The sequence below is a fragment of the Rhinichthys klamathensis genome, unplaced genomic scaffold (genome assembly GCF_029890125.1).
Source record: "Rhinichthys klamathensis goyatoka isolate OS25496 unplaced genomic scaffold, OSU_Roscu_1.1 h1tg000318l_1, whole genome shotgun sequence".
Lineage (NCBI taxonomy): Eukaryota > Metazoa > Chordata > Actinopteri > Cypriniformes > Leuciscidae > Rhinichthys > Rhinichthys klamathensis.
The window spans coordinates 1325015-1339171 of NW_026606834.1; the positions used below are offsets into that span (position 1 = coordinate 1325015).

Sequence of the window (14157 nt, forward strand, 5' to 3'; positions counted from 1 at the left end):
AACAAGATACAACAGCTTCAGCAGGTATCTGTAACTTTTAATCATAGTATTATTTACATTTACATTTAGTCATTTAGCAGACGCTTTTATCCAAAGCGACTTACAACTGAGGACCTAAAGCAAGCGAGTCATCGTGAAAATGCAAAAAAAAAAAAAAACGCAAGAAGTGCTCGAAATACCGGACATTGTTCGGAGTAGCATAAGCCAGACAAGCGAGGATTTAAAAGGAAAAGGATTTAAATTCTTTTTTTTATTTTATTATATTTCTTATTCGGTTTTAAATTGTGTCTGATTTACATTTTGATCGTCTAACAGTTAATGGTTGCGCAGCACAGTCTATAGGACACACGCGCGCATTTTAGAGCGTTATATGTTTGGTTAGCCTGCAGGTGTCAGGGCAACAATTCAATAAAAAAAGATAATAAAAGTAAAGAAAATATTTCGCTAACGAAAATGGTTTCAAACAAAGCCTCGCGGTGTTTACTGAATGAATTTGCTTGTAAATGATTCACTGACCCCGCCATTCAAAAAAACATTTCTTACTTTTTTTCTAAATGAATCATCTGTTTTGAACGAATCAATTGAATAAACCGACTCACTAATTAAGGCAGTGGCTTGCCGCCATCTAGTGGCAAAGTACCATTCTAATTTTTTCAATATTTCATATTTCTGTATTCCAAATGATATTTGATACATTAGTCTCATAATATTATTTATGCAAATTGTAAGTGCTGTGTAAAATTTAAATTTTAATAAGCCAGAAAGATTTACCTTGTTAATATATATATATATATATATTTAAAACATTTTATTTAAAGCTTATTGCTTGTATCCTGACACATGGCTTTCTCTGGGCTAAGCCCCGGATATCCACTCACCCTAGAACCGCCCCTGGTTACAGTAATCTTTCTTGGTGTGAATTAAAAATCTTTTTTTCGCACAGAGGAACGATATCGTTGGTATCACTTTCAGAACTTTTTTTCCTCCCAGATGATGAACGATAAAAACATGGACAGCCAATCAGAATCCACCCTGCTTTAAACTGATTATTTAAAATAATCAAAGTCCGCTGATATAGTTGTAATTATATTGTTATAGTTATCATTCGTCGTAAGAGTTATTTATCAACTGAAACAGAATCGCGACGCACTCGTCTGATCCAGAGCAGACGTTCCTCAAACTAACGTCCCGTATTAACGATCTAACGTCAGCCCTTAATGCAATTAAAGCACCGCGAGCGGCACAAAGCGCTAATGAGGCAATGATCATGAAACGAGGACAACGACAATAACAAGTTTGGCTGGAAAGCCTAATTATGTTCAGACATTTTATTATTTTTCATCAAGTCAAATCTGCGACTGAATTAGGACAATCTTACAATGCAGATGATCATATTGGTTTGACATTTAGATCTGGTCAAAATGCATGAGATAGATAATAGCACAGACTGACAATACATCATCAGACAGACTAATACATTAATGTCATTAGCAGAAAGCGAGTGGCGTTCTGGCGGAGGAAAAACAAGCAGCACAAGAGCGAATCGATTTATATATAAACGTCTGAATGCACTCAACATGATCTCTGATCCGAGACAGAAACCGATACACTGATGCTAAATGCTACATGACCTCAGCTTTTTTTATTTACTACTACTAGTCAGTGTGTGAGTATGTGTGTGTGTGTTCTGATGATGTTTCCTAAGGCGAGGCATTGAGTAGTCAATCTAAAGCTTTTCTCATCAAACACACAGTAGGGGAACTGATATTATTAGCATGTGTGAAAACCCACCAGATATAAAACCATTTTAACATCCAAGCGAAGGTTACGAGACCCTCAGAAGAGCAGTTGCCTTGAGGGCCGATCCAGAAACTGCCGATTCCCGTGATTACACGTGCAATGTTTTAACTCTGTAAGAACAGCAGGAGACACCATTACCATTCGCTGATTTCACTAAAGCTGTGTTGCATTTAACCAAGCCGTCCCGCACACGACGACGGATGCGCTCAGAAGAAGGAGGTGTCGGAGGAAAAGGCCCCGGCGAGCCTGAACTCGTCCCGCATGAGCACGCAGAAGAGGCGCTGGGGCAGGGCTTTGGAGAACGGCGCGGGTCGAGGAACGCAGGTCCGAAGGAGAATCTCCCGTCCAGCAGGGGGCGGAAAATCCGGAACCGCTTTCCTGTCATCCGATCCTCCCAAACGGCCCGTCTCTTCCTCCATCGGAGCCAACAGGGCGGCCTGAACACATCAGCGCACAACACACATCAGGCTTTTTCTGAAAATCGAATTTGTTTTATAAGTGTAAGAAAAAACATATTTTCTTTGTAATATTTGAACTTTGTCTCTTCTGTTCGTCCTGTGCCACATGATCGTGATCGTTGTTGTGAGTAATTGACCCTTCGCTAAGCCACGCCCAAAAACCGCCACTGGCCAATCATGGCTTAGCAACCGTAACTAGGCGCGGGAGGTCTGTCAAGCTTTCGAGCGAGGGAAACATGCCGACGCGTTGTGCGTATGGATTGTGCAAATCTGATACCCGGTATTCTAAAAGTTTGGACGGTGGGGTGGCATTTTTTCTCTTCCCGAAACCTAAAAGCCAAAGGGGAGAAATCCCGGGCGTGGATCAAGCAGTGTGGAGACCCATTCACAACTAAATGTCGACAGGATTAACAAAAAAAACGCCTTTTGCTTGGAAATAATGGCGGTTCTTTGTTCATAATGCATATATTTGAACGTAAAATAAGACGATTAAAGGCAAGACGGAGGCTCACTGACATACTTTAAAATATGTTTCAGCATTTTGTTAATCGACGGCGGACGGCCTACTAACGTTACCCCTGTAACTTTACCCCAATCCGATCGCGGCTCTCCCGGTGTTAGATTGATGGATAAACTGTTTGATTTGTAATTATTAGATTATTTTCACATTTCACTTACTCTGCTGTGCATGAACATAGCTGTTCAATTTGTGTGTTTCCCATGTGAATGGTCTGCTAAGGAGGCGGCTGCTGCTTGCGCTGGGACCTAACGTTATAGGCTTTAGCTTCAATTTTGATGAAATTATTCTCTAATCGGTTGCATATTATGTCGTGGATATATCCCTCGAATGCATACTGCTGTCCCTTTTGTCTTGCTCTCTCAGATATTTCACTTGTTCGCCAAAAATGACTAAATATCTCCTTGGGAATGTCTGACACCGGTGCATTCACACTGTAATGGACGTGGCAGCCGAGAAAGCTTGACAGGCGTAGCAACAGTAACTAAGGAGGGCGGGGCTTAGCGAAGGGTCAAATTGTTTAAAGGAACTCTGATTGTGTTTGTCACTCTACACACACCCTGATGAAGGCTTATCGACCGCAACGCGTAGGTGTGCCGTTGCTTGTAAAATAAACGCTTTTTATGAATGATTGAATGAGGCATTTATAACTTTATATTGTTCTAAAACTAATTATTCAAGTGCCTTGGATTGTTTTTTTCTTATGAGTGGAATCATCCCTACACCCGGAGAGCACCGAGACACTGAAGTTACACACCGTGGAGGACTTTTTGCATTCTTTGTATTTATTGTTTTATAATGGATTTGATTGTGCAAGATCGACACTGTTATTGAACTGAATCAACATTGAGGGCCCTATTTTAACGATGTAAGCGCATGGTCTAAAGTGCACTTAGGCCATGTCGTTTAAAAACGTATATTTTTCTCTCCGGTTTGGCCTTTCGTCCACACTGAGACGGCGTTTTAAGTCAATGAAAACGTAGCTTTTGGAAGCGGATACATTTGAAAACGGCGTTTTCGCGTTGTAGTGTGGACAGTGAAGCCGAAGGTATTTGAAAACGATGACGTAAGTTTAGTCATGTGATCCATGTTGTACCAATAGATATTCATTTTTACCGGTATTGTGCCTGTTATGTGCTATTCACTTTTACACTGTTGCTAAAATGTTACTTTGCACACTCTTCATATCACAGTCCTGCACAGATGACAGAACATGTACTCACTTTTGCTGTCCTGCGGCAATACAGGAGCGCGGTTGCGTTTTAGACCAAACATATGGTGAGTGAGTGCGACCTGGACGCATCAGTGATGGCGAGATATTTTGCTAAATAAAATGATCCTGTTAGAAGAATGGCGCGATAACTTTATTATTTATTTTTTTCATCTGTATCATCTCGGTGAGCTTTTGTGAGGTTTCACGCATGTGCAGTAAGGTGAGTTTAGAAGTTTCTCATCCACACTGAAACGTCGGAAAACGCCTGAAAACGCTAGTGTGGACGGAGAGCGTTTTTAAACGAAAACGGCGTTTTCAAATGTATTCGGATGCCGAGTTCAGACTGCACGATTTTAGCCCCGATTTTGGCTCGCCGACAGGTTTTGAGAAATCGCCGACAAATGCCCGAAATCACAGGGAAATCGGTGCTCGTTCACGCGAGTGACAATCACGCAGTGTGACTGAGCAAAGACGCGATCTAAAAGAGTAATCGCCGACGCCCGTGAGATATTTGGCATGCTAAATATCTGGACCTGTCGGCGATTCACAATCCTGCTGTGTGAAGGTGTTCTGACTGAAAACTACATCGGCGATGACCGACAGCCAACGAGAGAGCAAGATACAGGACAGCAGGCTGTTCGGGGAGGAGTTATAGACCAGAATATCAGTATTTTAATAGATAGGCCTATATTTACAATTATATCAAACAGAAACAAAGCACAAACATTTGCATGACCAGCAGCAACAGCAGGACATTTGCTAAATTATTTATTTATTAACCCCCAACTCTCTTTGCAAAACACAGTCCTTGCTCCCCTCGTCTTCCCAACCATTTCCTGCATAAACTGTTTATTATTTTTTTTCATTTTCACTACAAATCGGTGCACAGACAATTTGTAGGCTATCATTTTTAATAACAAATTCAGTGTCGCGCGAGAACTCCGGTCTCACGCACGCGTGATCTTCCGTTATTTCCTATCACTTCTCGCGTTTGTTTGGTTGTGAAACGTAGTTTGCGGACCAGGCAGAAGTTGTCGGCGATTCTTTCTTTTGTAAAGTCATGCAGTGTGAAACCTCCTGTCGCCGATCCATCGTGCAGTGTGAACACAGCAGCAACTGAATGTTACCCCAGATAGTCATGCAGTGTGAAAACAACAGTGACCCGATTATTTTGAAAATCGTGCAGTCTGAACTCGGCATTAGGGCGAGTCCGAATCCACTTTAGCTAGTTTAACGATGGGGAAAAATGGTCGGTGCTCCCGGCGCATGCTCTAAAAGTGTTGTCTCTATTCTCTTAATGAGTAATGGGTGTGTTTTGGGCGTAACGTGCAATAAACCAATCAGAAACTTATCTCCTATTCCCTTTAAAAGCCAGTTGCGCTTGCATGGCGGATTCGCTGTTTACACGGCGGAATTTGCAAGCGGACAAACTGAACGCTTCTCTAGCGAGGACACGGATCTGCTCGCGCGCGAGGTTAAAGCGAGACCATACAGGACAGAGTGTTGTGGACCCGCCTATAGGCGCACATTACTAACGCCCTAAATATAAAATAAATAAAATTGAATCAAAATATATATTTTTATAATATTCTAAAACTGACTTTAGACCGGGTTTTTGTTGGTCAATAGCGCAGTCTATTTCAGTTGCCTCAAAATAGCCACGCTCCAACAATGCGCCTCTCACAATGAACTAAGATAAATCCAAAAGCTTTATATTTAAAACAAGTCCAAAATATCGCACACTCCTATTTTATTTACTCCATAAACTGGATCGCTTTACGAGCTCACACAACAAGCTTATAATAAGTGGAAATGCACTTCCTCTGAGAAGCAGAAACAAAACACGACTTCTCTGTAGACGGTGGTTTAGTTAAAATTGCAGAACATAACTAGCCGGTTTCACAGACTAGGCTTAAGCTAGCCCAGACTAAAATGATTTTTTAACTGAAAGCAACTTGCACTGACAGATCTTAAAATACATCAGTGCCATCAGTTCTGTCTCAAGATTCACACCGGCCTAATCCTGGTTTAATCAAAGCCTTGTCTGTGAAACCAGGCCAACGAGTCTTTGATCGCTGTATTATTAACCAATATTACCAAACACACAAGATGCCAGAAGGTTGATGTGATCAATCAACAAGGGGATTCACTCTCAAATGTTAATTCGGTGTCACTCCTCAATCTTTAGTGTGGACGTGGCTAATCTGTACTGAATGAAGTGCTAATGCTATATGCATAAAGGTAACATGTTTTTATAATAAGCTAAGCTGACAACGTTACATAAACCTATTTGTTTTTACCAGAGAGTCAAATAGCAACAAAGCAAAGACGCTTCTCAACAAATGCTCTCGGTGAGACTTAAATGAGCGTTGAGACTGCAGGAGTGAAGCAAATTGCCACAATCTATTTTTTTCCCTCGTACAGGAACAAATTTCACTAATTGCAAAGCTGATTGCAAATTAGCAAATGTCTGTTCACATCTCAGAGAAAGAACGCTGTTAGATCGACCTATGATGTGACGTCCATCTTCACATAAAATCCCTTTGACTCGTCATGATGAACGAAAAACACTTTATTACAGGGATGTTTTTGGTTTAATCACACAACGAGGCATGAGCTAAAGTATGTGCACTAAAATGACTGCTCTACACACGGAGAACATCACTCTCTATCTCTACGGCACTGAGACACGTCTATAAACAAACCTCCATGTCCATCAGGAAGCCCTGAATGCGCACAGAACGTGAACGAATCAAAAAAAAAAAAAAAAAAGCAGCGATTAGTGACAGACATTCAGCTTCTACAGATTGTGTTCCTCATTAATATCAGCATCTGTCTGAAACACTGCAATCAAATGTTTTTCTTGTTTAGTATTTCTGTCTTGTTTTCCAGTACAAATATCTAAACTTTCTTAAAATCAACATACATTTTCCTTGTGAAGCGAAATGACTGAAGATATTAAGTCTTGTTTTCTGAGATCTGTCCAAATACGGGGAGTTTATGCTTCAGGGTGTCTACAGAAATAAACAATTTAAATTTAAGACGTTTTAAGACCTTTTTAATGCCACTTTGAATGAAATTTAAGACCGAACCTGTGATGGAAATACACATTATATTACAAACGTAATATTTAATGTTTAACCTAAGTAATTGAAGTAATTTAATATTAACTACTTGTTTATTGAACTAAAAGCAATGTTACATTTGCAATCGTGAGAATATTCAGCAAAATAGCCCCCGTCATGTTATGTTACTAAACTATATCATGTTATAAATAAAAAACTCAACATTTTGAATTTTTACCTCAGTATGTTTCTCATGTGAGTTTTTTTTATGTGTGCTGCTCATTTGTTTTGATTTCTCACTATAAAATCTCTCACAGAGTATCAACAGCGCAACCAGAAATACATTATCATTTTCAATCTTATGTAATAAAATCAAGATCATTCTTACGATTCGATGCTTCATTTGACGGACATTGTGTGCGTCAGACTGGAGAAATTTTAGCGGTAATGTGACCAGAAATATTTAAGACCCATCGAATCTGAATTTACTTTTTAAGGCCTTTTATTAGGAAAACTTTTTAAGGCATTTTAAGACTTTTTAAGGACCCGCGGCCACCCTGTGCTTAAAACAAGAATGCAAATGGGGTCAGAAAAATTATCTTTTAAATGTAGATCATTTTTTAGACTCCAATGGCAGATATTTTTTCTTGTTTTCATCAAAAACTCATTTCGCTTTTTCAGTAAATGCATCTTGATTTAAGAATGTTTGCCCTGGAAAACAAGACAAAAATACTGAGGAAGAACATTATTGTTTTTTTGTTGTTGTTGTTGCAGTGAATGATGGGGAATCGTAGTGTCAGATGTTGCTGATTTTACCTCGTCACTGGAGTCGGCCAACTTGACAAGAGTGACAGACAAGCGGTGTTAGGAGAGAACAAACAAACAAAAAGATGAAGAAAAAGAACAACACAAAATACAAGGCCAAATAAGAGCACTTTTAAAAGTTCAGTCCATGCTGTAACGTGCAACGCTGAATCTCACCAAACCACTCAACACATGCAGGTCATATTTCAAGCAAAAAATCAAAAGGAGAAAAATGCATGAAAAAAAGTCAATTTTTAAAACCATTACGATTATTGGTAGCAATATTATAATGACAATTAGGCACAATTAAATGTCCAAATTATACAGTATTTATACATCACAGTGACTGCTGTTGTTCTGCCTTTAATTGACAAATGATTGTATTACAGTAATGAGAATCATCATTAAGAATAATGCGAGAGTGGGGAATGTGGTTAGTTGTCATGACTATAAATGCTACCAAAATATAAATGGTTCTATAAGTTTGATTTTCTTTAAGCGAAATATGATGTCTTTTCTTTTGATTTTGGGTTGAAATCCGATGGCAAGATTCATCCCTGAAGAGGAAAGAGTACAAAATGGTCTAAACATGAGTATAAACATCAATATAATGTTCCTTCAGAATGTTATTCCTATAAAAAGAAACCAAATATTAATAAAGAATCTGGTGCAGTAATGCTTTGGATGAGTCCGGGTCACGGCACCACATTATCTGTTCATTGGTGGTGACACACTGAAAACATCCAAAACATGATCAATCAGTGCATGCACATATCCATAAACACATGCAACAACAAAGTCTCTCCTCCTCTGTGAGGTCCGTCTCTCTTTCTCTCTCTCATTTCTCTTTCTTCCAGGAAATCTCACCTCATTTGAATCCCTGATTTCACATGATTTACATGGGGATGCTTGGGATAATTATTGCCTTTCTATTTAGAGCCTGGCAACACACAGGCTATAATTTAGTCCTCACACACACACACACACACACACACACTGCAGACAGAGGAGGGGGGGGGCTAATTGAGCGAGAGTTTCAGGCAAACAAACTCAATTTCAAACATTTCTCACTTAAAAGAAAACTTGTGAGCGCAGATGTCTGAAGCTCACCTCGAGAACTGCAACGGCTGACATTTCAACGCTCATATCGCATTTTCGGCCTGTTTAACTTTAAGTAGCTGAGAATTACAATTTATACTGGGACCATTAGGCACAAGTGCATCCTGGGAATGACGATGACACAAATGGAAGTGACTAATATTAAGAACTAACGGGGGGAAATGAATGTCCCTCCCTGAGGTTTTAGGTGAATCTTACGGAAACACCTAAAAACGTAAAGAAAAATGAATGCATTATATTTTGCATTAAAAAAATTCTCAAAAAATGCCGCTTTAATTGATTTACAGGTCAGATTTTGACACTTTACAATAAGGTTCATTAGTTAACATTAATAAATGTATTAACTAACATGAACTAACAATGAGCAATACTTAGTCTTTATTAATGTTAGTTAATAAAAATACAGCTGTTCATTGTTTGTTCATGTTAGTGCATTAACTAAAGTTAACAAATACAACCTTAGATTTTAATAACGTATTAGTAAATGTTGAAATTAATATGAACTAAAATTAATAAATGCTGAAGAAGTATTGTTCATTTTTAGTTCATGTTAACTAATGAACCTTATTGTAAAGTGTTACCGTGAAATCAATGACTATCACGGCATAAACCTCTTTGTGAGATTGACCAGCTAACAGTTCGCACACTGATGGCACTAACTAAACCACTACTAACATAAACACAAGACTAATGCGAGGACAGACTTTAGAGTCGTTCATCAAACACGCTGTTTAACCGGCACACTCCATAATAATCTTATTTTAAACAAATCACTCGCCCGGCGTGTTTAATTACCTCTGTGTCACATTAAAGCTCTTAATGAAACTAAGACATCTGCTGCATTTCATTAATTTAGCTAATTATGACGAACAGAAAAACAGCTTTTTAAATGTATTTTTTAAACCCTTGGCTCTTCTTGGTGTTAAAGTCGCTTTGAGACATTATGATGTGAACGAGTCCGGCACCGTCTCACAGATGTGAAGCGAATTATTAACACAATTATTTTACACCGACAGCCGACGTTTCGGTAACACTTTACAAACAGGTTACATTTGTTGACTACATTAATTAACATAAACTAATAATGTTAATCTTAATGTTAATTTCAACATTCAAGTCGAGTCTGTTTATATTATTTAATGACGTAAGAGTTGTATTTGTATAAACTAACATTACGAAACACTAACAAATGTATTGCTCATTGTTAATGTTAGTTAATGCATTAACTAATGGGACCTTCTTGCAAAGTGTTACTAACATTAGTAACCTCAAGAACAGAATTATACATTCACATTTAAAGCATTTGGCAGATGCTTTTATCAAAAGCAAGCACGGATGCACATTGCACAATATTAGATTAGAGCTGATATCCAGTATTTTCCGACTCATTTTGGTCGATTTTACCCCAATGTTTCTGAGAAGAGAGAATCCAGTCCATTATTATGAAAAACATAAAACCCTTGATCGGGCGTGTGTATGTGTGTGTGTGTGTGTTTACCCGCTGAGAACTGACGAAGAGCTTATGTATGATGCTTCCAGCAGGACCTCGACCTGCACCGACCACACACACCTCAGGCTCCTCCAGCAAACAGCTCACAAACCTGAGAGACAGACAGGAGTAACGGTATAATGTGAGACAGTGACTGTACAGTACAGGTAGAGGAGTGTGTAGATGAAGGAAAGAAGAGGAATATTTATCATGTTCATAGTCGCCTGAGAACTGCTGCCATAATTCAGAGAAAAACAACTACGCCTGTGTCTGTGTGTGTGTGTGTGTGTGTGAATTCAGCCTGTTCAACACAATCACACACACACACACACCTGCACTGAACTGTCTTTGTTCCTGCGGGCAGCTCCGGGTCTCATCTTAATGAGGCCGGTGTGTCTGTCTCGACCGTCCTGCTGCGGCCCCTGGGAACTAACGAGTGCCAGGAGACTCAGCTGACATGCCCCTGTCAGACTGACAGCACAAGCTCCGCCCCTCCTGTGCAACACGACTCCGCCCCCTTTTAAATGATACGGCTCCGCCCGCTTCTGCATGACATTACACTGCACCTTCTGCTCAACAAGACTCAACTCTAGTGCTCAATATAGCTCCGCCCACCTCAAATAGCTCCGCCCACCTCAATATAGCTTCACCAATCTTGCTCAGCAGGACTCCAGCCTCCTGTTCGATATAGCTCTGCCCCCCCACTTAACAAGACTCCAGCCTCCTGCCCGATATAGCTCCGCCCATTTCAACATAGCTCCATCAATCTTGCTCAACAAGACTCCACTCTCCTGCTCGATATAGCTCCGCCCCCCCACTCAACAAGACTCCAGCCTCCTGCCCGATATAGCTCCGCCCATTTCAACATAGCTCCATCAATCTTGCTCAACAAGACTCCACTCTCCTGCTCGATATAGCTCCGCCCCCCCACTCAACAAGACTCCAGCCTCCTGCTCGATATAGCTCCGCCCACCTCAACATAGCTCCACCAATCTTGCTCAACAAGACTCCAGCCTCCTGCTCGATATAGCTCCGCCCACCTCAACATAGCTCCACCAATCTTGCTCAACAAGACTCCACCCTCCTGCTCGATATAGCTCCGCCCACCTCAACATAGCTCCACCAATCTTGCTCAACAAGACTCCACCCTCCTGCTCGATATAGCTCCGCCCACCTCAACATAGCTCCGCCCCTCCTGCTCAACATGACTCCACCCTCCTGCTCGATATAGCTCCGCCCCCTCAATACAGCTCCACCCAACTTGCTCAACATGACTCCACCCTCCTGCTTGATAAGGCTCCGCCCCCACACTTGATAATGTTCCACCAGTTACAGTCCACTTGTTACAGTTTGAAACGGCTCCGCCCCCCCCACCCGAATATGGCTCCGCTACTCTTGCTCAGCGTGACTCCTCCCTCCTCTTTTATCTGGCTCCGCCCTCCTGCTTGACACCTCTCATTCACTGTTACAAACCTGGATGACTTTCTTTCTTCTACTAAACATAAAAGAAACCAAACAACATTTCTCAAAATAGAAGATAGAAAGCCATACCGGTTTGGAGTAACACGAGTAAATGAGAAATTGTGACATTATCCTGAAAAACAAACTTACAACTTTTTGGTGCAAGAAAACTTCACTAACATCAAGAGCAGAATTATAAATAATATGAATAAAATCAATAATAACTCAAGAGCAGACTGTAAAAATTAAACTAATGAAGTTTATAATGAAAATTATTTCAACTAATGTTGAATAAAGGGGCGGAGCTATGTCAACCAGGAGGGTGGAGTCATGTTGAGTAAGGGGGCGGAGCTATATCAACCAGGAGGGTGGAGTCATGTCGAGTAAGGGGGCGGGGCTATATCAACCAGGAGGGTGGAGTCATAAACAGAGGCAGGTTATTCTGAACAAAAATTAGACAGTGCTTTTACTCCATCAGTGTGTTTCCTTTTTCCCATCTGCAAGGCATATCGGCAGATATGGGGCGGGCCGATAAAAGATTTCGATGCCGATTCCGATGACGTGTTGATAATATTGTGCATCTGTACAAGTGACTTGCATTGTCTGAGCATCAGTACGGTGAAACTAAACAGACTTTACCTCTCCAGCTCGTCACCATCTTCCATCCGCTCTCCTTTAGTGATGCCAAACTTGGCCTTGAGCGAGCGTGCGATCGCAACTACGGCCTCCACCGCGCTCATCTGATTAATAACCTCCTGAAAACACAGAGGACACACATGTTCACAATGCGAGCGTAGAAGCGTATGCATAAGTACACTATGCATAAGTACATAGTGTATAAGTACATAGTGTATAAGTGCATAGTGTATAAGTACATAGTGTATAAGTGCATTGTGTATAAGTGCATAGTGCATAAGTACATAGTGTATAAGTGCATAGTGCATAAGTGCATAAGTTTATAGTGCATAAGTACATAGTGCATAAGTACATAGTGTATAAGTGCATAGTGCATAAGTGCATAGTGCATAAGTACATAGTGCATAAGTACATAGTGTATAAGTGCACAGTGTATAAGTGCATAGTGCATAAGTGCATAGTGCATAAGTGCATAGTGCATAAGTTTATAGTGCATAAGTGCATAGTGCATAAGTACATAGTGTATAAGTGCATAGTGCATAAGTGCATAAGTGCATAGTGCATAAGTTTATAGTGCATAAGTACATAGTGCATAAGTTTATAGTGCATAAGTACATAGTGTATAAGTACATAGTGTATAAGTGCATAGTGCATAAGTGCATAGTGTATAAGTACATAGTGCATAGTGCATAAGTGCATAGTGTATAAGTACATAGTGCGTAAGTACATAGTGTATAAGTGCATAGTGCATAAGTGCATAGTGCATAAGTGCATAGTGTATAAGTACATAGTGTATAAGTGCATAGTGCATAAGTGCATAGTGTATAAGTACATAGTGCATAGTGCATAAGTGCATAGTGTATAAGTACATAGTGCGTAAGTACATAGTGTATAAGTGCATAGTGCATAAGTGCATAGTGCATAAGTGCATAGTGCATAAGTGCATAGTGTATAAGTACATAGTGTATAAGTGCATAGTGTATAAGTACATAGTGCGTAAGTACATAGTGTATAAGTGCATAGTGCATAAGTGCATAGTGTATAAGTGCATAGTGTATAAGTACATAGTGTATAAGTACATAGTGCATAAGTGCATAGTGCATAAGTGCATAGTGTATAAGTACATAGTGCGTAAGTACATAGTGTATAAGTGCATAGTGCATAAGTGCATAGTGCATAAGTGCATAGTGTATAAGTACATAGTGTATAAGTACATAGTGCATAAGTACATAGTGCATAAGTGCATAGTGCATAGTACATAAGTGCATAGTGTATAAGTACATACTGCATAAGTACATAGTGCACAAGTGCTTAGTGTATAAGTGCATAGTGCATAAGTACATAGTGCATAAGTACATAGTGTATAAGTACATAGTGCATAAGTGCATAGTGCATAAGTGCATAGTATATAAGTACATAGTGTATAAGTGCATAGTGTATAAGTACATAGTGTATAATTACATAGTGCATAACTGCATAGTGCATAAGTGCATAGTATATAAGTACATAGTGTATAAGTGCAGTGTATAAGTACATAGTGTATAAGTACATAGTGCATTACTGCATAGTATATAATTACATAGTGTATAAGTGCA

The 14157-nt window shown here is 39.9% G+C and overlaps 1 protein-coding gene across 2 annotated transcripts in view; it reads right to left on the bottom strand.

The window, feature by feature from the left end:
* Positions 1-1313: 1313 nt before the first annotated feature.
* The window catches only part of rab3gap1 (RAB3 GTPase activating protein subunit 1), a 60045-nt gene continuing 47201 nt past the window's right edge, over positions 1314-14157 (bottom strand). Inside the window, exons 22-25 of one of the 2 annotated variants that reach the window (XM_056271346.1) lie at positions 12566-12681; positions 10475-10577; positions 7870-7890; positions 1314-2237 (exon numbers count right to left, since the gene is read on the bottom strand). In XM_056271346.1, the coding sequence (XP_056127321.1) occupies positions 2007-2237; positions 7870-7890; positions 10475-10577; positions 12566-12681 (471 nt within the window). In that variant the 3' untranslated portion in view covers positions 1314-2006. The remainder of the gene's footprint in view (positions 2238-7869; positions 7891-10474; positions 10578-12565; positions 12682-14157) is intronic. The other variant, XM_056271347.1, reaches the window with a different exon arrangement.